This window comes from Polypterus senegalus, chromosome 13 (genome assembly GCF_016835505.1).
Source record: "Polypterus senegalus isolate Bchr_013 chromosome 13, ASM1683550v1, whole genome shotgun sequence".
In the NCBI taxonomy this organism is placed as follows: Eukaryota; Metazoa; Chordata; class Cladistia; order Polypteriformes; family Polypteridae; genus Polypterus; species Polypterus senegalus.
This window is the reverse complement of record NC_053166.1, coordinates 142,040,988-142,066,591: the sequence shown is the minus strand read 5'-3', so window position 1 is coordinate 142,066,591 and position 25,604 is coordinate 142,040,988. Positions and strand designations below refer to the sequence as shown.

The 25,604-nt window shown below is 35.4% G+C and overlaps 1 protein-coding gene across 8 annotated transcripts in view; it reads right to left on the bottom strand.

Annotated features, from left to right (window-relative positions):
* tnrc18 (trinucleotide repeat containing 18) overlaps positions 1-25,604 on the bottom strand; it is a 138,340-nt gene that overhangs the window by 5,950 nt on the left and 106,786 nt on the right. For 7 of the 8 annotated variants that reach the window (XM_039776506.1, XM_039776505.1, XM_039776512.1 and 4 more), the window contains 7 exons: positions 12,591-12,666; positions 10,262-10,370; positions 9,741-9,857; positions 6,326-6,484; positions 2,902-4,148; positions 2,469-2,705; positions 202-276 (listed from right to left, as the gene is read on the bottom strand). In XM_039776506.1, coding sequence (XP_039632440.1) covers positions 202-276; positions 2,469-2,705; positions 2,902-4,148; positions 6,326-6,484; positions 9,741-9,857; positions 10,262-10,370; positions 12,591-12,666 — 2,020 coding nt within the window. The remainder of the gene's footprint in view (positions 1-201; positions 277-2,468; positions 2,706-2,901; positions 4,149-6,325; positions 6,485-9,740; positions 9,858-10,261; positions 10,371-12,590; positions 12,667-25,604) is intronic. The other variant, XM_039776511.1, reaches the window with a different exon arrangement.

Genomic DNA, 25,604 nt, shown 5'->3' with positions numbered 1-25,604 from the left:
CAAAGAAGATCTTCATTCAGAGGCTTTGCTTGTACACAGGAGGATGAAATGGAACTCAGAAAAATAAAATTTACATAATATGTTCTTGGAACATGTAATTTCAGAATAAATGAACGGAACAACTAAGACTGTATAGTAATTTTCAAAGTAAGTGACATGAAAATATGTATTAAAGAATGTTTGTACTAAAGACATTCTTACCTCCATAAAGTCCTTTCTCTGGTTGGAAGCCTGAAGAGAAGCTGGTAGTCCTCTTCCAGACTTCCGATCCCAATGCTGCCAAGCATGAGATGCAGAGAACAGGAAAGTTCTGTTTAATGCATGTTTGAGGTAAAAAGTCTCATTCACAGCTATTCAAAAATGTGTGTCATTAAATACAGGAAACCAGCTCCGACTGTTCATTATCTGAAGCAACCAACTTAAATGTCTCTCGGCAGTCTCACATACAGGTAAATACAACTATATTTGTACTAGAGCAGACATCAACACTGATCCCAGAATAGAGGTGGAAAACAATTTCATTATGTTTCGTGCTCTTCAAATCATACTGAATGCTGCTTCTAGATACAGTTTTCCATTTAAAAACACAAAGGATATGAACTACTCTACAAACTAGGTATTTATGTTCACTTTTGCGTGTTGTATATACATTAATAATCTTTATAAAGAATAATACATGTAAAACATTAATTTATTTAGCCATATTTGTATTTGAAACATACACCAAACCGTATATAAAGATTAGGGGTAAAACAAGTATCCTATCAACCTAATTTTCTTGCATTATGTCTGAGAGATGTGGATGAAAGCAGAAAGACCTCCTCATGCCCAGCTGTATAAATTTTAAAGATCATTTTGTCAAAGGGTGCACAGCTAAAATTAAAACTTTTGTATATTTTATTATTTCTTTAACTTTAGTTTTGTTATCTGTGTTAATCTGGTTCATTTAAGGTCTACTATTTTGACAAATTCAAATACATTTTGTATAAGGCACAATATTACTCCCCCCATAGACTTTCCTGAAATTTACCTGAGAAAGCGAATGTGTGTAAGTAAATGTATACGAGCATTTTTTTTTTTTATTATTTTGGCAAACTTAGCTAAATATTAGCTGTTCAGTTGGTGTGGTATGTTTTCACAATAATCATTCCTGGAAAAATGAACTGACAAACTGAGAAACACAATTACTATGGTAATAACTACTAAATCCTGTGTTAAAACAGTGATAAATAAAAAACAGACACTCAAAGTGGTAAGATTTATTTGTTTAATGTAGCTAATATCTTAAACCACTGGGGTCTTTAGTGGACAGTGGAAAAACTTAAAACTTATGCATAACAAAATAATCTACTAAAGGTTAGCCAAAAAGAGCATTTCAAGAGCATTATATCACTTTTTATCATTATCAAAAGAGGATTTGTTATTCTAGCTGACATGAACAGTAGATATCTCCTGGTGTTTTCCAATTTTTAACACACTAGTGAAATGCACACAATTTCTTTTGAAGAACTAGCTCAGATTAAGATGCAATGCAAGCTCTAAAAAACAATAGGTTAAACAAATGTAGGGATTAGTCACCTTTTCCAAAACTGATACACAGAAAAATTTGTATCAGTTAAATGTACAAAAATGAAAATAATTTGTTTAACATCCTTTTTTTGTGGACAGCCTAATAGGGCTGTGCAAATATAAAGTTAAGTACTGTAACAGCAACAAACTATATACACACACATGGACATTGTGTATGGGCTCTGGAATTTTTAAATTCTTAACGTTTATGTTCTTAAGATTCTTGAGGCTTGGAATTTAAATTAAAGAAGGCCAGATGGCAATGGAAGATAGTAAAACAAAAATTCTAGAGTAGTTATAGATCTTGTGAAAGTAAAACATAATGTAAATTCTGGGAATGCAGGAACTAGTTAAGTTAACCCTACCCAGCTGGCAATCTCCCTTGCCATTCTACAATGTTCTACTGTACAGGTGAGTCTCCACAATTGTGGTGGATTCTTACAGAATGAGGTTTGTCAGCAGTGATCTTATTTTGCATTTGATAATTCTAAAAGATATTTATGAGGAACCGTAGTTTCTATTCAAAACAAAAAAGCCACATGCTTAACTCAATTATTTGAAGTTTGGCAAGCATGCCAGCTTGGACCACAGATGATCTATAGAGTAAATTAATGTATTTAAACTAATTTAGTCTAAGGTAGTTTTAATTATCCTTGAAAGTAGTCTCCAACTCAATATCTAACTGGTCAATGTTTCTATCTGGATAAAGTGAAACTGCTAGTACCCTAAACAATGCTTTTAATTTAAATTAGCAAAGTTACCTTAAGCTGGCGTAACATAAAACATATGCAGCAACAGTAATACATTCCAGTATTTCAAACTACACAGTAAAAAATGCTTCAGGATTCTCATAATGCTGCAGTGATGACTGCTTTCACAAACTAATCTTTAATACTCACCTTGCCATCATGCAGTTTCTTTCCTGGGTTTGTCTCTTCAGGATGGTAAAACCATTTTACTCGGACCACCATATTGTTCCCCCAAGATTCCCACATGCTTTGGATTCTTCCAATATAGGGCAGGTTAGGACGCCCAGCTGACAAAAACACAGCACAGTCCCCAATCCGAATAATCTCCTTTCCTCGTACAATTGCCTTATAAAACAGTTTTTTGGCCTTCCCCTTCATTCCTCGCCTCTATAAAATAAAAAGCAAACAGGAAATACTTTATGATTTGGTAAGTGAACATATACCTGATGATTTATTATCATTAAGGAACAAATCAGCAATAATAAAAAAGCAGTGATATAGTGGACGTTTTAATTGCTCAGAATGCGACCACAAAGAAAATACATTTATAATGCCAGTCCTTCTTGAAGTTACAGACACTTACCTGTGTAGGTTTGCCGAACCACTTCCACAGTTGCCGAGCCGGAAGAAAAGCTGCAATTTTAGGTCTGTTCTCTACGGATGGCAATCTCTGTCTCTTGGCTAGCTCTTTGGTTGTGGGAAGGTGGATGCCTTCCCGTTTCTTCGGCTTACTCTTATTACTTCCTTGTGGCTGCTTTTGCTGCTGCTGCTGCGGCTGCTTCGGATTCCTTGCCCGAGATGGACAGGATGTCTGAAGCTGTTCTGTGACCTTGCCTTCACCTTGGGAATGGTTTGGTTGTGCAGGAGAAGGTGGGTGAGGGGAACTAGGTGTCTCCTCATCTGAGCTGCAGGATGAATCTTCATCAGTGGTTGAGGATGATGATGAGCTAGAACTTGAGGAAGAAGAAGATGAAGAGGAGCTAGTAGAAGAGGAGGAAGAGGAAGTATTAGAGGAGAGAATAGGGCTTGACGCCCTGGAGCTGGTAGAACTGCTATCTTCTTGGTTCCCCACATCCTGGGTTTGTTCTTCTTCTGATTCTGAACTACTACTGCTGTTACTGCTGCTGCTATCTGATTCATCAGGTTCATTTACCTCTACTTTGGCTAACATATCTGTACCGTTTCCTAACTTGTCAATGTTGTATGTAGACATTGTCCCAGATGTTGCTTTCTCAGTTTCTCCAACTTTGGTCTTTGCTTTTTGTTTGACCTCCCCTCCTATGGCAGTTGGGTACGTCAAGCCAACTGAAGTCTTGCTGTCTCTCTTGCCAAGAAGGTTCTGATCTTCCATCATCATCAGAGCTTTGGTTTTCTTTGTTTTTGGAGACATAACTCCTTCATGGTCCAGCTTAATCAAGATCTCCGATTCAGATGGTTTCTTTTGTCCCTTGCTCATGGGTCCAAACTCTTCAGGCTCCTGTCCTTTCCTTCCTTTTTTTGCCTTGGTTGATGTAGGGCTGCTGCCTTCATTAACTATATATGGACTCAATGAACCAGAGAGATCACTGTAAGATTCTACTGAGAGAACAGTTCCAAAAACTAGTGGTGTGAAAGTTGTTGACTGATGTGTAGTTAATTTGGCAGCTATGTTCACCTTTGTATTTTTCTTCAGTTCATTTGCCACTGTTGCCGAGGTGCCTGATGTGGAACTCAGATGATTCTTTCTTTTGGGCTTTTGACTAGGCTTCATAAGCACTATAGATCTTTCTTGGGATTCCGTGGAAGCAGCACCCTCACGCTTTTCAATGTCCTCAGACACAGGTTCAGGCCCTATATAAACAAAATAAAACTTTCAGGTTCAGTGTGTTTTATTATGTTAAAAAGTATTTACATAATTTGCCTTTTGTTTATATACTAGTGAAAAGTCAAAAGACCACCCTGTAGGCACTGCACCTTTGAACTAAAACTAAAGTAGGACAATCATCTGAGTGTGTAAAGCGCACAAACACAAACTCAAGGTGATACAATGTGGTTGAATTGGTACATAGAATGAAAAGTGTTACAGCATACCCAGTTTAATGTTAGGAGAAATCTCCATTTGCTTCATTACAGGTCTGCACTCTGGCATGTAAATAATCATGTAGAAGGTCGTTCCATGCCCTTTCAGGCTGGTGGTGCAACTGGGTGATGAACACCATTGCCAGTGCCTTGATAAACAGGCTCTAGAGCCCATTGATTTGCACAAGCTCACTGTAAGTGAGCCTTGTTCTGAGGGAAGAATACATCTTCCATTTTGCACAGAAACATGACAGGACGAATAAAGTCCTTGATATATTATGGGTAGCGCTGGTTAACTTTTCCTCCACAAACACACGATATGTATGAGCACTATAACTTACTACATCGTACTTCATGATGCCTAGCATGGGCCCTGTATGTCACAGATATCTACACTCGCCAAGCCTCTGGCAGACATCTACACCGCAAGGTCTGTGAGGAGATATCTGTAAACTCCTACAATACTTTCTTGCAAATTCACAATGTGTGACTTCTAACACCATCATGTTATTCAGGAACCCCCATAATGTTTATTGGGCAGTGTCCAAATGGATAATTAGGGGTTACAAGACCCCCAACTGCGGACCCCATATTTTGCTCCTTGGTTTCACCAAAACTAATAAAATGAGAAATATACTGTGTTTGCCACTGATAAGATTTACAAAGAAATATTACTAGGTACAGCACCTTTCAAGGTAAACAGTTGAGGGAGGACGATAAAAAAATGAATATAGTATTGCAATATTTTTGTACATATAAAAGGAATGCATTTTATTGTGGATTTCAAAAAATGATGCATAACAAAAGTTTAGCACTACTGGAGACATTCTTATACTAAATGCCCTGTCTATATTTAACTGTGGCATTTTGTTTATTTTAGTTTTTATAATGTGAAGTTGAAGAAAGCTTTACATGAAACATGCATCATGCAAGCAGAGCCATATTAAATCAAGTAATCCAGCACACTACAAACTGTGTGACTGTCTCTACAACTTCAACTGACAACTGCAATGGAAGACAGATTTATACTAAATTTAGAACAGAATTTTATTCTCAACATATATAAACTAATGTAATTAAAGAGCAACCAAAGAAGTTAAGACACTTCCAATGGCACCACTTTTCACATTTGGAGACTCCACATGCAAAAGAAAGAAAGAAAAAGTAAAATGTAAGGAGAACAAAAGACATATTGAATGCACTCCAAGGATATTAACATGGAACCTTTATCAGTATTTGAGCACTAAAATGCTCAGTATTAAATTCACTTGCTTTTATATACCAATTTAATAATCTGTTATGGAAAGAACATTAAGGGATATTAGTGTTTTGAATGTAAAGCTGTACATGTTATGTATTTATCCATTGTTGAATATAAAACATTATGAATTACAGGTTGAAATATCTACTTAAAAAAAAAAACTTATCCAGAGCTGCATATAATAATGTTTGTTTTTCTGTACCATGACTGACTATTCAGAGTCTTAGTTTGGACCCTGCCAAGTGAAATTTACTTTCCAATTAGAAAACAAAAATTATGCAGGATGAGTGGAGTCGATGGTTTTCCTTATTAGACGTAACTGACAGACACATTTTTATCAATAACTTTAATTTCAGTCAAATAAAAAGAAAACTGAATATATTGTAGAATTAAAATGTAACACGTAATATTTGAAAGCAAAAAAAGTATCAGGTTAAAATTGCATCATAGGGTTGCAGGGTCCGATCCATAGTAGACAGCTTTATGAAAGTTTAGAAGCACAAACAGATTTGCTTACAGGTAAACAACAGGCCAGAATCAAGATACAAACCTGTAGCCACTTATTTTTCAGAACAAGTATTTAACACGAATTACAATCAACTGCATGACTAGATTAAAATAATTCTATGTGTCATCATAAAAAGTGAATCGCCTTGATATTACAGTATAAGGTAGTGTATTATCATACCAGGTTTAGGTTTGGGTTTTCTTCCACGACCCCTGCTTTTTGGCATTGATTGCTCTGACCCAGGATGGATGGGTTCTTTACTGACTACAGTATCCTTGCTGGTCTTTCTGATGCGCCGCTTAGCACTGGGCACTAGTAGAGCGGGGGAAGGTTCGGCACCTGTTAAATAAATACAAATAATATATAAAGTTAATTTCTATTACATTTTTTCAAATTTGAAAGTACACATATGATACCTTTAATATTTGCACACTTTAAATCACATCTTGATAATACATTACTTGGGAAAGGAAGTAGGGCTTTATTAGGAAGCAATTCTCCATTCAATAGCAGCAAAACCACATATACATATATAATAATACATAATATATAATATTATATATTATTAATATACAATAATATATATATATATATATATATATATATATATATATATATATATATAATGATCACGGTGTGAATTTTGGCAATTCTTCCTATGTCCACTCTGGTACTCCAGTTTCAATTCACATCCTAACGTTTACCATCTTAAGTCATGCCATAAAAATGACATACACCAGCTCTACATAGAAGGTTTGTGCAGCACATCTTCCCACATTTGACAATATCTGTAGATTTTGTATATCTCCTTATCCATGGCTGTATCTATGGTCAGATACATGCAAAACAATAATGCACCTCATAAATACTGTAAATGGACTGTGGATGACAGCTTTTAAAATGAATACTCAAAGACTGTATTGGCTGACTGCAAAGAATCTAAGAGGGATAACACTATCATGATAATTTTTATGTTGAGATGTGTATAGGCACTTTGGACACACAAAACATACCTAAAACACACTACCCTTTCTCAGAACATTTAACTATCTTCAAAAACAAGGGATATTTGACGATTGAAATGGGGGACATTGCAATTACTGCTGTTGCCCTACTTATAAGAAAGGAAGAGAATCAACACGAGGTTTCTCAGAACAAACAATTCAAGTATTCATATGCAGTTAATTATACATCTGAATGGTTTTATAAGTTATATAACTTAACTTCTCATGGACCAACATAATGTTTTTGAAATGGGATGTTGTGCACAAAAAGTGGTCAGTTGTTCATGTAATACCTAGTGTGACTGTTATCTAACAACTTTAAAGAATTTATTATTCATTATTTAAAAAAAAAATAAAAGCAAAGGACTAAAACATCACAGCAGAGTTGTCTGTAATGAACATACTAAAATATACACCTGCTTCACATACTATATACATTTCAGAACCCATATCTATTAAAAAGTCTGAAGGTTAAATAAATGCAGCAGTCATATACCTGTTCCATTTTAAATGTATACAACAGCATATGCCACAATTTCCGTATACTGTAGTGACAGAAAAGATGACAAATCTCACAGGACCATGGAAACGAGGTGTAATTAAGACAAACGTAGTCATTTATGATTTAAAAAACAGCCAGCATGTAGTACAGTTAAAATTACCTAAAATAGTGTTTTCATTAATCCAATTTATTGATATGGGATTAAAAGCTTGATAATTGAATTTGTTTATAGTGTTCTGAATGCAGCACTTTTCTGAAATGGTACAATTCGTCCAAACACCAAAAATGTGGTTTCTTTGACATCAGCTAAATGCTCTGGGACTCACTTTCCATGTCAGAAAGCCACCATTCCCTTACGCATAATTCTAATATGACACACTTTGCTCTGAAATGGATTGTCTCAAGTGTAAGGCAAGTTATGCCACACAGTTTTTCAATATTTTAAGTTATGACATTTTCATAAAAATGTTTGTTTTAGAAGTGTTAATTACGCAGTAAATATTCAATGACATTTTAGATGTTTTCACAGCATGAAAGTTCTGTTAAGATTGCTTTCTCACAAGGTGTAGTCAAATTAATACAGAACATCTTCCCAAATCCATTGTTTCAAAAATGGCTAAATTTTTTATTACTGAATTATGGTCCCTACCTTGAGTTTATAGTTGGACAGATATTTTGTATATACATCATTACAGATGATGTATAACTAGTACATTATTGTTTAAGAATAACTTCCTTTAATTTGAAGTCAGTACATCTTTCTATGTAACTGAATATCCTATTAGCCTTCATAACTGCTTCACTGATGAACTCACAAAGTCCTTCTCACAGGGCAAACTTTCAAATTTCTGGACACCCTAAAACTGCGGTTTCAAATCCATCATGTTTACTTCCAGTATATAATGTATTTGATTTTAAACTTTTTCTGCCATAGATCTACCCCAATCTGATTTCTGTTAAGGTCCATTTGTAATGATTTTGCTGACTTTAGGTTATCCAAGGGGACTTGGATTGTGTGGAGAAAACATCTCAAACAATGGGAAAATATGCAGACTTCTGGACCTAACTTCAAAGCCAGTGATCTGCAGTGGTGAATCATCAATGTTAAACACCATCATACTGGGAAAATACCTGGGAAAACTAAAACATGGTAACATGAAATTAGACTTCTCATAGTAAGAAAAAAATCTTCTGTAATACCAACAGAATAAGAGATTGCCATTTCTAACATGTTATGTGCTTTGATTACAATGTAAGTTAGTATATTTGAATCCTGCCTACTATCTTGTAAAGTAGTGAATGGCATTTTTAACATGTGATAACACTTTGGAATGAAACAGATGTCCTCACTGAAAAATTTTAAAGTACAAAATTAGTCAACATGACTAAATGTGCTCAAACAGTTATACATTGACCAGAATCTATGAGAGAGACAATGGATTTGAGCACAAGAGACAAGTGGATCTGAGCGCTAAATCATTTATCTTTCTTACCTCTTATTTACTCATCTCACACTTACACACAAACTCTACACTATTTCTCAGTATGGCTCTATCCTTTCTAAATAGTGTTTTTCTCCCAGATAATATGTGGCCCCAACAGATTTTTTATGTAAGAAATACCACTGGTATGGAGTACCACTGTTTGATTGAGTAAATTTAACAGGCAGATAAAGGTAAAGAGGGTAATGTAATGCTTTGGCAGTCACCTATTCAGATCCTAAATCTAAATTACAAGCTGGGATGCCTCCATCGTAAAGTCTACTAGGTAAGAAACACCTTTAATGTATCTAGTAATAGTGAATTGGCATTGAAAGCAAATGAGGAGTGTCTCATCAGAACTGAGACACTCATCAAAAAATTGCTGTTGTTTATATAGGGTCAGTCCACTGAAACCCAGGGAAAGGCAGAATTAGTCTGAAATTGAAACAAAAGAAAACCAAACCACACCATTGTTCAGGCTATACAAAAAAACACTGAAAAGGATAACAGATGCTAATCTGAATGGCTTTTTAGGTTATTATGAGGAAAGAATTCAAAGGATTATTTTTAAACCACATTCCTTATGCCAGATTTATTAAAAGGCTTACACTGTATTTTGTACTCTGGAGGGAGCAGTCTTATGTGAGATAGAGGAATTCGTCCTGTGTCTCCATCATCAAACTCCACAGTTATCAAATCATCCTCCTCATCTACATCAGGATTCCCTATATTAAAATTAAAAATAAGCAGCAATTAGGTGAACAGTTACAACTCTGTGGCTTTGAAGGAACTTCAGTTTGAAAAGGTCAAGGCAGTCAGTATTCACTAGTTCAAAAGTCCAAAATGAGTTACGTTCTTATTAAATATTTTCCTCCTCCAAAAGCCAGACTGCCATATTTCAGTGAGGGCTCTGACAAGAGGGTGGGCTAGTGCCCAATCAACACTGAAATAGTAGTATAATACACAAATGATGCTAACATACTAATGGTTAATCAATATTTGTAATAAACTATCCAGATTTGATTGTGAAGTATAGAGAACCTCAAATAACAATTTTTTTGTGCAGATAGAAATAAATAAAAATAAGAAAGCAGGAAATGTAAGTGTGCAAAAAGCAGTTATCATGTACCTCGCACTACAGTTCCAGGGTAAAGGCAGCGGTACTGCTGGCTCCAATAGGCAGCAATTCTTGTCCCTTCTGGTAGATATCTCACAGAAGGGGGTTTAACATCAATAATCTGTTTTTAAATAAAAATAAATAAATAAAAACTCTTCAGACAGCTGAATCAATAAAACCTTTAATATACTGTGAAGTAGTTGAGATAAACATACACACACACACACAGCACACATACAAACACACGTATAAAGAAACACATACACCCACATCACCCATAAAGAAAACAGCCACAAGTGGATTGCAAGATTACTGCCCCAAAATTCTAGAGGGAACAAAGCTGTTGGGCATGACGACATAAATGTGACATACAGGATAGTTTAAACTGTACTACTTATTAATATTGCATGTTGAAAGAGTAGGTTGGAGGTGAGGGATTAAGGCTGCAATCAAAATCCAGAAAAATGCTGTTTCTACAAACTGCCAGTACACTTTTGGGGAAAATCTGAAAATGTTTTGGTCATACTTTACAAAGCAAGACACAGCTGCTTGTTTCAGTGAGTGGATTAAGAACTGATACAGAAGCATGCTTAACAACTGAACAATTCAGAATAAAAAGCAAGCAGAAGTTCATAAACAGTGCTAGATTATTACAGATCTTTCTAGTTAGTCTAGCTTTGTAAATGGATCTTAATCAGTGCAACTGGACATAAACAATGTATATATTTTAATTCATATGACCCGAGGATGTGTTCTAAAAGTGTTCTTTGCTTGTTTGACAACGAGCATACAAAACAACAGCAATCGGCTTGCAATGCCTTCTCTTTTCTATACAACCCATTCCTAGGATTTAAAGCCTCATAAAGTTAACATTTCCTGCCTCATTATAATGAAACAAATCCCAGCCTCCAGAATGCACCTATTCATCACATTCACAGACTTCAGTCTAGACCAGAGGTCACAAATCCTACTCCTGAAGGACCAGAATGGGTGCATATTTTTTGTTTAAAACACCTTTAAATAGAAGCCACTTCTTCCTATTAATGAACAAAGTTCTTTAATTATCTAGTTGGCACTGTTTTCAAATGTGATGACAGAAATATCACCCAGGAAAGAAATAATAAAAAATAACAATCCTTTAAATACTGAGAACACTTTAAAATGATACTATTGCAAAATGTATATTTAAACTGCATCTCTTTCTCAGGTTTTTAATTTTTAAAGTGATTTTATAATGAACACAGATGGACAGTTGGTTCTCATGATGCTGGCTAGTCAGCTATTTTCACTTCATCCTTACTTTTTCAGTTGGTTTAGGAAATAAAACAGCAAATGATCTTTAAAAGAAAGCAAGACAGACAGAAAGAAAAAGAAAGTACATCCCCCACATTATTAATTTCACAGAATCAAGAAACTGGGCTAAAGAACTACTCTTAAATAATCTGTTAACTTATATCAGAAATGGGTTTATAATTAGAAAATGGAAAGATCAGAAACTTGTGACAAATGCACTGTCTAGGATAGGACTGGGGACTACTATTCCAGTCTTTCTCATCCAGAACTTAGCACAATAAGCCTTAGACCCCCTTATCACTCTGTACCCCTCAAAAGTCACACTCAACAAATTCTTAAAATCTCCTATTATAAACATTTTTCAATTTGGTTGCTTTGTTTCATCTGCTCTGTTCAATGTTTGAGCCAGTGTGTACTCAGCTTGGCTTTATTCTGACAGCTGAATATTCTGTCTCTTGTATTTTACATGTCCCGAGTACTAAATTCCAAAAGCATGTGACAGTTTATTGTTAATGTTTCAGCAAACTGCTTCTCTCAAAAACCAATCATTCTATGACTTATTTTTTAAACAACTCTTTCATAAAATGTTTCTTAGTGGATATCCAAAATGTTTGTGTAGAGATATGTTTATGCAACTAGCAACTACATGATTAATAAACTAGAAACTTCAGGCAAGTTGAATTTGCAATGCTAAGAATTTACGTAATCCATTCATGACTTTATTCGTCACGGTCTATTAAATGATTATTTGTAGTAACACTTTCGTTCATTTTTGTGACTGCTTTAGCATTGCAAATAATATTCTCTTTCCCCAATAACACAATTTCACTTGCTCTCTTGTCAATATTATCCATCCATTATCATGAAACCATTAAAAAATCTGGTTTAAATTTAGAATTACACATATATTTGTTATACCAGTCTGGATATAGAGTACAAGAAATTCTGGGATGATTCTTTCACTTTAAATTTTAAAGCTTGGAATCTGTGCATTTCTTTCTGCCTAAATCTGATGGCTTACACAAGCCAGTAGTGAAGTTGTTCATACCGCTTCTTGTAGGAGCTGCTCAAGACAGTAGATGTGTGGTCGATTGCCTCGTTCTCCCTCCACTACCACTCTGTAACTAGGAGGTGAGAAAAAAAAACAAAAAAACAACAGGTATGAATTTCACAAATGTAGATCAGGAACAACAAGGTACCTTTGCACTACCTTCATGAAAACCTACAGTACCCTCCCAAGGCAAAACATTGCGTAATGACTATAATGTACTGAAACAGTGGCTGGTTGCCAAAGAACAGCAACCAGCCAGACTGCTAACTAATGATAAACTTCAAATAGGAAAACGAGTTTCCACTGCTGAATCAGCAGGGCTAGAATATACACATTAAATACAAAGAATTCATTTTCTGTTAAGGATTTTGGTGAGACATGTTTTGTTGCTAACAGATGTGCAGACAGAGTCATTAAACATATTAAACTTACAAACTTTTCAGACAGGAAATGGACTCTTACACAGACTACTCATTATTTTTAAAAAGAGCACAATTTCAAATGGACAATTATTGATTATTCATGCATTGTTATATAGCAATATATAACTGTTCCCTAAAATGAGCTGTATCACAATAGACGAGGTGAATCACTGTTAAACTGGAACTTTTTCTCTTTACCGTCTAGAAATATTACCATAGCACAACACTATATTAGTTGATTACAGTGAAAGGAAAAAGTTACAAAGAAAATATATTTGCCCTTCAGACATTTAATTTGCATGCAACTAACATATTACTCATCATCTGCAGGTGGTGGCTCTCCATGCTAAACAGGAGATCCCATCACCGAACGTCCCAAAAATGATACAAAGATATAAGCCAGCAGTTTCAGTCAAAAACCCATGGGTTTCCATGTGCGGCTTTAGAAAAGATTCTTTGAGTTTTTATGGGAATAGTCTAAGTTTGATTAGTTGATCCCATGGATCAATTTTAGTTTCTTTGTTGGTGTGCCCTGGGAAGTCAATGACATTGAATAAAAGACATGATGATGCAATATTAAACTCTACATACTTTATATTAAAAAAAGGAGAAAAATAAAGGCAGTCAAAGAAAAAAAAAATCAAATCAGTAACTGGAAAAATACACTATTGTTTACCTAATTTTAAATTAACTTTTCATTTCATCTGCTTTAGTTAATGTCTAATTAATGACAGAGGATGGTTTTCCAAAGAATCATATGCACGTGGACACCGGCAAAAGGATCACAACTTCCTGCACTAACCTGTTAAAGTGGCAAGGGCAGAAATATTGTCAGTAGTGGAATGAGAAGCCTGCAATGTCAGCTGCTGTGAACATTACTTCTAAAGTCTGATAAAATGCTACTGACACAGAGCTACAGTTGCTAGCAAAACACTGATATTTTGATGTAAACCTCTTTTCTTTTGCTCTGCTCATTTAATTGTCACTGAAACAAGATGCTGCAAAGGAAGCAAAATAAATAAGATTCCCATATTCGTGGGCATATTATTTAAATTAATGGTACTGTTGCTAGTATTGAACGGCAGCCTATACCTTTTCCAGCATTTGATAAAGCAGACTACAGATGCGAATGACAAAAATCCAGAAAAATGCATATTAGCACTCTTAATTTCTGGTTGAAGAGCAGGCAATTGCAAACAATAATAGATGGAACACACTATACATAAAACCATGCAGGTCAATCAAAATAACCAATAACACATTAAAAAACTAAAACTGTTCTTTTTCTTTTTTCAAATAAATTACTAGGTGTGACCTGCAAGACTTTTCTGATCAGCCTATGGATCTGGTCCTTGTCCTCAGCAGCACAGAAGGTGGCACCATTAATGTTATGAAGCAACAATAAGTCATATCTACTTGGTCATGTTAATAGTCGATATACTGTATGTGCATGTTTACTACATATCCAAGTAGTTATGAAAATGGTCACCAAACTTTGAGAATGTCATTTATTATTTTGTTTGGCAGACACCTTTATTCAAGGCAATTTATAAGATTAGGATAAAGTGTAATTTTTCAGTTATTACATGCGACTTTTAAAAATATATCTGCACCACAAAATAAAGACGTTGTCCCCTTCAGGCCACTTACTTATACTGTATATTGTATACAAACAAAACAAACTGTGATAAGTTCAGTTAATTGGAGCAGTCTTTTAGTTATGTGTTAGTATGTGTGAAGTTTGGGCTTATTATGAGATTTGCCCATGTTTACATTATTTGTAACTAGGTAAATTATAATTGAGATCTAATCATTTCTTTGTAATCAACTGTTAAGTGGTTTGTTACTGACTTTTTATAAAATGCTCATCATACAAGGTTTTTATGAGTTCAGTAAAGTTTAAAATTCATTGTGGGAAGGATATTAACAACAGGCATTTTGGATTTCCAGCTTCAATTAATGATAACATATTTAAAATGGTCCTTTACTTTCAAATATTTTAATATAAATTTCCTTCAAGAGATAGCATGTTTACTTGGTGTTGATCACCAAAATTCACTGTGTGGCTTTCTTGGATGGATTTTTTCTCCCAGCGTCTCATGATGCTTGGTGAGGCCATCATGACATCACAGAGCTGCCATCTTGGATGCGGATGCTACTATTTGATCTGCACTACCTTCCCTTGGCTAGCCTACTGCCATTCAGCAGAGAATCAGAGCTAGGCTCTGTGCTTACATCCTCTCCCGAATTGTGTCTTAGTGTTTCTTTTCTTTTAGCACATAGTGTTATAAATCATTATTTGAACTATTTGTATTGAATATTGCTTATATGAATATTGTTTTATTTGCTAATTGTCTTTCTTTGTCTTTTTTTCTCTGTCTTTCAGGTTTGAAGCCAAGACCAAAATGACAGATCACAATCTTAGCGTATCCGTATCTATCTATCAACGAAGAGCTCAGGATCCTAAATACACAGAATCGACATCTCCTCGCAAGCCAATTCACTCTGCAGAAACAGAAGGCCCAACTACCAGGACTACAAGAAGACTCCCTTGAAAGTATTCCAGAAATCTTAGCATCATCGACTCTGCAACACACCACCCCTGCTCCACTGAAGACCTTCAACCACTTTGGACCTCTTTGTTCCACCGACTTGCCTACACCTCATAAGGATGTTTTACTTGAGATACAATTTTTCGAAATTAAAACTTTACATCATCTGACCACAAGACTTTTGTTTCCTACTGCTCTAGAGGCCATGTCTTTGACATCAAATGAAAAGCACCACCAATATTTGAGAAGTACAAATACAGACAATTTGTCATTCTTCAGGTGGATGGAAATAAATCACCGTAAGTCAGAGATACTAAAGCAGGACTTCTCATCACCCTTGTTCATGCCATCAAGGACAGGACTCCAGCTGCGAGGATCGTTATCTCAGGACTTCCAATAATAAGAAGATCAGACGAAGCGTTAAGCAGACTTTACTCCCTGAACAACTGGCTAAAGACTTTCTGTGAAGAGAACCGCTTCAGCTTTGCAGATACCTGGGATCTCTTCTGGAAGAGACCATGGTTAGCCTACACCCCAGTAGACTCGGAGCTTGAGTTCTCTTCGAAAATATAAGATAGTATAATGCTCCCAACTATCGAATAATATGTTTAATGATAGACATGAAAATGGATTAAAATACAATGAATATATAGGGGATTTATCTAAAAAATACATTGCATTAAGCCTGTCATAAAGAAACCTAGATCTGTTAGAAAGTACTGTTGGCCTGGCATAAATACAAACAATTTAAAAACGTATCTCTAGTCAACCCAAGGCTTCTGTAAAGCTGTGTGCCCACACAACCCTTAATATGGCCTTATTTAATATTAGAGCTTTAACTAGTAAAACATTTTACGTAAATGTCTTTATCACAGAGAGGAAAATAGATTGTTTAGTTCTTTGTGAAACATGCCTAAATGTAGATGGTGCTAGTGTCCTTTTAGAAGCTGCTCTTCCAGGTTATAAATTCTTTCATATTGTTTGCCAAGGGAAGAAAGGCATCGACCTCACAAATATTTTTTTAGTCAGTTAAATTGTAATGTTATCAATCTTGGTAAGTTATTCAAGGAGTTTTTCACACTCTACTACTTACCATTTGTTGTCCGCCGAAATAACACGCATCCTTTATTGATAAATTTCAAATTTATTATGTTAGGTTTGTAATACTGGGTGATTTTAATCTTCATATAGAAGATCTGGTTGACGCAAAGGTTAGAGAATTTATGAACCTTCTGATCCTGTTTGATCTTAATCAGCATGTCATCCAGTCAACACATAAAAGGGGGCCATACGCTGGATTTAGTCATATCAAAGGAACTTAATATTAACGTAACACAGATCCTGGACATTAGTATCCCTGATCATTACTTTATTCTTTATACAGTAGTACTATCTGTTACTAGAAGAGAGGAGCGTACTGTTAAGCGACATTATTTAAACACCACAGCTGCTGTCAAACTTCTAATATAATAAATAGTCTGCCCGAATTCACTGACTTTTCTAATGTAATGTAATGTAAATAATGTGGTTGAGCATTTCAATGCGAAGATATGGGTCACGGTAGACCTGGTAGCACCTGAAAAACATGTTAAGAAGACATCTACGGTTGTAGTACTCTGGAAAACAGAGACAGTCTGCAAACTTAAAAGGGAATGCCGCAGGGCAGAACGTCAATGGAGAAAGACTAAACTAATGGTTCATTATGAAATCCTAAAGGCTCATATAGCTAAATATAACTCAGCAGTTCATCTGGAGAGAACATCTTGCTCCTCTAAATTATTAATTAAGAAATCCAAAAGTCTTATTTTCAACTTATTTTCACTTTTTAAACCCAGCTCCAATAGCACTGAAAGCATCAGAGGCTAAAAGTGAAGATTTTGCAGTATATTTTAAAGAAAAGGAATATTAGACTTATGCGGTAAAGTGAGGTTTGCGGTTATTTGGTGTTTTAAATAAATAACTGCCACATTCACATCTTCGTCTTGGGGGTGTGGTAGCATGGTGAGAACGGTTCCCGTGCGTGATGTGAGCGAGGGCAGCCCTACACTTAGTGCACAGGCGTAGGATCGCCCGAGACCCTAATTGCCACCGGGAGCTGCTGATTGCTACAGCTGTGCCATGTCCCCGTTTTAAAAGGAAAGCATGAGTGTGAGACACGGGAGAATCAAGAAAGAAAAAGACCCGTGAAACGATGGAGGTTAAAAGAAGAAAGAGATAGAGAGGGCAGGACATGGAAGGAGCCGGCATGAGCAGGCTTAAGGGAAAGGAGGGAGGGAGAAGGGAGAGAAGGCAGGCAGCTGGGAAGGAAAGCTCCTTAAGCGGAGCGAGAAGCTGACACCCAGGGTATGAAGGAGTTATTGCTTTGGCTGAGCGATGTGCGCTAAAAGGAGTGACTCACCATAGAAGACCAGGAAGGCAGCAGGGGTACAGAAGGCTTGGAAGGAAAGCTCCAACGTGAGCGCCATGGCCGTTGGGGTCCCAAGCATAGGTCTGGAAAGGAAGCCTTACCATAGTTATGGGACGGCAGGGACCTGTACCTGGACACATGGAAGATCACCTGTGTTTCTCAGTAGGGTGACTTTGCTGCAGCAAGACCCGTAAGGGATAAGCAGGGGAGCAGCGAGTGAGAAAGGCGGCACTGGGCTTCTTAGCAAAGACAGTTTCCTGCCAGTTTATTTTAACCTTATTTTAATGGATTTATTTATTTGATCATTTTACCCTCCACATGAACACTCTTTATGGATTATTTATTAAACATTTTTTTTTTGAGCACTGCACTTTTCACGATCCCCTTGCTTCATTTGCGTTTGCCCTAATCTGCCAAGCTCATCTCAGTTACAGTACTGACAGTGTCGGGTTCAAGAGAAAGCCAGGAGCCAATCCGCACCGTCACAACTTACTATAAAACCAACTTCAAATAAATTTTGTTGAGTTTCAACAAGCTCAGCATTGTGAACTAAGGTGCTTCACTAAAATTAGTTTATCTGAACTTCAGAGATCACTCAGTTAAAACAGTCCACTTGTGTATTAGACACCATTCCTAAAAAACTTCTTTAAAGAAGTTTCTGATCTACTTATCAACAACATTCTTGAAATAGTAAATTGTTCATTAGATTCTGGCATTTTCTCAGATACTTTCAAACCTGCTGTAATTAAGCCTCTGCTCAAGAATAAAAGCCTTTATTATTCTATTTTAGATTAATTATAGTTTAATCTCCTATTTGCCTTTTCTCAGTGCAATTCTAGAAAAAGTCATTTTTCAGCAGTTAAGTGAATATTTGAATAAAAATTTTATTCTTGATAAGTATCAGGCAGGTTTTCTATCAAATCATAGTACTGAAACAGTTCAGTGAAATTAGTAAATGATCTTTGAATTAATACAGATACAAATAAAATATCTGTACATGTTCTGTTAGACTTTGGGGTGGAGTGGTGGCTCTGAGGCTAAGGATTTGAGTTGGTATCTGAAAGGTTGCGAGTTCGAATCCCCATTACTGCCAAAAGAGATCCTACTCTGCTTGGCCCTTGAGCAAGACCCTTAACCTGTACTTGCTCCAGGGGTGCTGTACAATGGCTGACCCTGTGCTCTAACCCCAGGGTGTATATGAAAATTAACAAATTCCTAATATAAGAAATTGTATAGGGTGAAATAAAGAGCCAAAAAAAAAAAAAAAAAGACTTGAGCGCAGCATTCATTACTATAGATCATGATATTCTTATAAACCAGTGGGTAGGGCTTTCAGGTGCTGCCTTAAGCTGGTTTAAATCATATATAACTGGAAGGTGTCAGTTATGGTAATTCTACATCAAAATGTACACAATATTTTATATGCTGTACTGCGGGGATCAATTTTAGGACCATTATTATTTTCACTCTACATGCTTCCGTTAGGCCAGATATTTTCAAAGTAAAATGTAAATTACAACAGCTATGCTGATGACACACAGCTCTATTTATCCATTACGCCTGATAACCCAGGGGCTCTAAATCCTTTAATCCACTGTCTTACTACTATAACAGAATGTATGAATATGAATTTCCTTAAACTAAACAAGGAAAAGACAGAATTGCTAGTTATTGGCAGCAATAAACAAAGTGAGAATCTTAGAAACAGAATGAATCATCTGGCCCTGCGAATCAAACCAGAGGTCAAGAATTTAGGTGTTATTATTGACTCAGACCTTAATTTCAGATTTCATATTAATACTATTACCATGACTTCCTTCTTCTATCTAAAGTGTGAATTTGATGTTTAGCTCTTTGATGTGACAATAAGTACCCAGAATTAATTCATTGCTTTTTAATTTTTTTTTATTATTATTTTAATGTTTTTAGTCTCCCATCTGCTTAAATCACTCTATTCTGCAGTCACCTGGGGTACTGGGGAAAATAAGGAGGAGTTGGAAACCTTTATTGACAACTGTATCAACTGTGCCCAGTGGAGGGTGGGCAACCAGCTGGCCAAGGTCATTCTAACTTTAATGATGTAGAAACTGATTACCATCAGACCTGCTATTTGATTTGCTTGTTGCTGTCTTCCGACCGTAGCCCTTCAGAGGTTTACTTTTCTCCTATAGCCATAGTAGGAGTTTTTTGTTTTCCTCTTCTCCATGTCAACTTGTGAAGCCTTCACATTCAGGATCAAGAACTTAATTTATATCCTAAATCAACTGAAACTGCTATGGACTGTTCTGCTTGCTTTTCATTAACTATTTTATATATATATATATATATATATATATATATATATATAATAAATAAATATATATATATATATATATATATATATATATATATATATATATATATATATATATATATATATATATATATATATATATATATATATATATATATATATATATATATATATATATATGAATTAGATCTGGTTGATTTATTGTCAACCTTAATGTATAAATGTACAAATATATTACGGGTAATTATAAAACCTTTTTCTGATAAAAAAGAAGATTTGTTTTGCACTTTAGTGGTTAACGTTTGTTTAAAAATACCTGGTTGATTTTGTTTTTGGTATACTTACATTTATTAGAAATTATCATAGTATTAATTAATGATAATCTAAGTAAACGTGTTCAATTTTTATTTTGGTTGATTGAAGTGGAAAGCACCTTGAGTTGCATGTAAATGTATGATAAGGTGCTATATTTAAGTTATTATTATTATTCCCACTCGCTTCACGCAAGCACAGAACTTTCATGAGTGTGTTTTAAGTGTACTCCACCTCACATTTTATGGTGCTGTCCATACTTAGTGCATAAATGTAAATTTGTGGTACATACACGCAGGTGTGAAGTCACTACCCGATCAATATCCCAGCAGACTTTGCATCCTGCATGTGTTTCTATGAAAGAAGAAGCTACTTTAGCTGGCCATAATGAGAATATTATAAAAATGCTTTGCTGTTCAGCTCTTCTGCATTGATTTATTGTAAGGTGTGTCTACACTGATGGATTAAGTGTGTTACGCATCTCGTTATATAATGCAGATCAGGCGTTAACTTATACAGACCCAACCACCCATTCCCACCGTGAGTATGTAACACTAATCCCTTGCAGTTAATTGTAGTGATAGGAGCTCTGAAGACACAGAGAGAGAGAGAGATGAATGACTGAGTATTGTGGACTCTGGTGAATAATTTTGTCTTTGGGAGGCACAGTGGGTAGGTAGCATTAGCAAGTAGCGTAGTTGGCAGATCCTTGCTTAGCCCTTAGGGACACTTAAAAGACCACTGCACAATTATAATCCATGCAAAACTAGTTCAGATTCTCCTTCCCCATTGATTTTAATGCATTTTGCAGAGTTGGCTGAAATTCCTGGGAATTTCTGCATTTTCACCAAACTCAAGGCAAAGCATATTCAGTGGGGTGTGCATACATCATTATAGCATGCTTTGAGAATCTAAATGCTGGAAACAGTGCAAAGATACAACCATCTCACTGCCATAACTTTATCATTTATTGCTAGACTTACAGTAGGTGTGTCCCTTTAACCTACCATAAACAGATATATTTTCTTCTCCATCAGCTTGCTTATTATGCATCAAGAAGTTGCATATTGTGACTTTGAGAAAGCTTTTTTCAGGCATCAGCAACATTTTTTTGGAAAGTTAAAGAAACTTCAGTGTTGCTAAATTTTGGCAAAAAGATAAAGGGAAATTTTAAGAAAATTTCCCCCTTCAGTCATTATGACTGAATATATTAGAAAATGACTGAAAAAAATAATGGGCATAATTTTACATAAGAACATTGAAGAGCTCACTATGGAAAACAAGGAGTCTAGGATGTAATACTACTCTTTTATGACAGAAGAACCAAAATCAAGGAAGGTTTTTGTCCCATGTAAAAAAATACATTCCTTTTTAAGCTGCATTTATAAAATACCATTATATTTCATTTTCCTTGTGATGGTGGTGCTGCATATGAAGGAAACACTGGAGTTCTCCCTACAGATAATGCCACATACAATAGCCAATAAATTCAAAAGCACCAGTTGTGAGCAGTTTAGCATAGTAGATGGAGCATAGCTGTTGCAGATGTCATCGTAAGAATGTACACTAGTGTGACCACTACAGAGAAACACATACAGCAGCAATATTACAAAATCACAGCCCTAAACCCATTTTCTTTTGATAAATATTCTTATTAGACATGCAGCTACACAACTATATTAAATTATTTGGATTACCTTCTGTTTAAATTAAAATTTCAAAATAAAAAAAAATTATGTTGTAGTCAACTGAATCATTGTATGTTAGCAAAGCAACTACTTAAACCTAAGACATATGTGAAGATATTGGCACCTTTTCGGTGTTTGTCTGCCGAGATTGCCGACAACCCCCAGATCTCCCAGGTGCTGATGTCTCTTGCTCAACTCGGTGAAAATTGATAGGTTTCAGTCTCAATATTTGGTACCCAAATGTAAGGCAAAATTATATTCTGACCAGACACGGTCTTCTTGGATAATAAAAATGGGAACATGATTTGGTTCATTTAGGTGAAGAAAGTAAAACTTCCTTATTTTTGCTTTAAAAAACAGTTTAAAATCTGATTATTATATTGAAAGACTTTTGATTTCTCACTTTTAGGAAAATTTAAAAGGAAAACAAAAATCCTCTGCCAATCTACTGTCTATCATGAGCAAACAAGTATCATTTACCACACCTCCCAATTGAAATGAATCTTAAAACAAATGTAGAAAAGCATTTCTTAGTCAACTTAAATTGTAGAATGGATTTGCTTCCACATCATATCATGATTTTTTGCTAGAACTCCACGCACAGAAACTATTACATCCCAGACAAACAAATTATAACAAGTTGAACCTAAATAAAATTTTAAAAGCAGCAGCTTTCTCATTGTTAAAAGCAGTATGTTAGTAGTAGATAAATATACAATAGTTTTTTTTCTTCAGTCACCAAAACTCGGCTCTTTTGAAAATAGAGCCTAACACTCTACAATAGGATTTTTTTCCCCCTATAATAAGAATCTAATAAGCAAAATGGTTCTTCAAAATTAAAAGTTTTGTTTTTAAAGTATAGTGAAACATGATAAAATTGTAAAAATGATTCTTGGAATAATAATTATTCTACTATAATCAAGTGGTAACACATTTTGTGTGTGTGTGTAACTGGAAACTTCTATGAACTCTTCTTTCATTTTACCACACATAAAAAGGCATTACTTGATACCAGTTTGTACTGAGAAGTTACTATGGAGTTTCTATCAAGGTTCTCTCCCCAAGGTTTTAGGAAGTGGAAACATAACTGAACAAGTGGTATTGAACTAGGGTTAAGGAATACATCGGATAATCGGATTTGAGTTTCATGACAATATAACATGAAATTATGTAATTTGAATGATTCTTGATTATCATGTTGCTGGATAGTAGTAACAAATATTACTACAACAGTATGGATCGGGCTACTTTTTGTAGATAAGACGAGTCTTGTTTGCAGTTTGCAAATGCCTACACTTAGGCCAGATTTCAGAAAAGTTAAATATCTTTTGTTAGAAATTCTGAAACAATCAATTGTGGTCTTTGAAAATTACTTGACAAACTGTCTTTGTTTACATACTATGGCAGGCCTATTCAAATGGCGGCCCAAAGGCCACATGCGGCCCAGAAAAAACCTCCAAATGGTCCAGCCTGTGGTCTCACCAAGGCTCCAGACTGTAGCTAAAATGGCCTCAAATGCAACCAAAATTAGGCTTTGGCAATTATTATTTCTACTTAGTTCATCAGTTGTGAATGAAATCATTGAAACTTTAAACTAATTATACTGTAACGGATGCAAAATGCCTTTTTTTTTTTTGTTAAATTGTTAAGCAAATGTGCCGTTAACATGTGTGTTGATACAGGCTCCCCCTTATATCCCTGAACCGCATAAAGGCTGGTTCATATCCCGCGCTGGGTGCAAGGGAGTTGCGGCGAAAATGATGTCAGACTTGGAAACACACACAGGAAAATATTTCTAAGTACATGGCGCAGCTGACGTAACAGCCATGAATTTCAATGAGAGGCTGGTTACGCTTGTGCCAGAATATTGAACAATGGGCAGAATATGACGCAACTGGTCATCAAAACAAAAGGCAGGCATGCAAAACATTTGAAATTCATCGGGCTATCATATAGGTCCCCTGTTATTAATATATCTGTGCCCTGTGGAATTCAGTTGTCCCTTCTGTGACTGTCACAGATCTCCTTGTGTTCACCATTCTTTGCATACTGCTTCTCTTTTGATTTAACACATATTCCATGCAGTAAACATGTACAAGCAGTTGCCTGCCTGCTGTTTCGTCATGCAAAGCAATGTGATGAAGTCTGCGTTTTAAGGTTGAAGTTATATTACTGTTGTTTTACTGGGGTGCTCTGTGAATGATGGCGGACAATAAACTTTGTTAAAATAGTATAAAAAATGCCATTTTGTTAGTTGTTACTTCAGTCATTTTGGCTTGAGCACTATATGTTCTGTTACCAATAAATTCTTCAATGTGAGCTCATCAACAAAGAAACATGGAAAAAATAGTAAAAGTAAAAAAAAAAAAAAAAGACATTTTAAAGACAAATCATTAAAATAAATGAGCCAATCCACTTTCACGCCATAAGTGCTGCCTTGCTCTTAAAGATTTACTCAGGTATTTTTTTCCTGGTTGTGGGGAAAACAATTTCACCAGAAAAGGTGTTGTTGTGGAACTCAAATTTTTGCCTCTATCATATAAGTGATTAAAACCATGTGAATGAAAAAGTTTAAGTTCTATGAAAAAAAAAACAACACCTTGCCTTTCATTACCACCCATTTAAACTGGGAAAGGACTTCATATTTCAAAAGGGAAACAAATGTTATTGCTAATACTGTGCACGTTTTTGATTTTATATAATTTGAGACGTGCCTGGGTCAGATGTGAACAAAATATGCTTTTTTTTTATTTCAAAAGAGGAAAAAAAAAGTATTGCTACTACCTCAAGATTCTGTTCAGTTATAGCTTTTTGTTGTTTTTTGATGTGTCTGTGTCAGATGTGACCAAATGTAAAAGGGAAACAATGAATAATCATTACTTGTTTATTAAAATAAACAGGAAAAAAGAATGTTTGATATGGTATACCTAAAACAAAAGGTAAGAAATATAACACAAATAGAAATAAGCAACTGAATAGACATTAGAAGTGCAATAACAGCACTGGTTGGCCTCTATGTAACCGAACAATCCAATTTACTGGTGTAAAATAAGAATATAATAAATATGCCAACAATGAATGCAATGGCTTCCCTTTAAAGTGGCAAGAATTACTGTGAACATGTCTCCTCTTACTCCTTTGTCAGCTCAAAGTTTATTGTACTGTTTGGTTTGGGGGGAATGGGTCATGTCACTTGGTTGTATCACTGTACTTTAATTGTATTGCTTGTCATGAGGCTGCAAAGGTAGAAGAAAACATGATAAGTAGTAAGAGTGCTCTTAAATAAGCGAGGTGCGAAAATTAATGCTACTCTGTAGGAAATATTACAGGATAACCA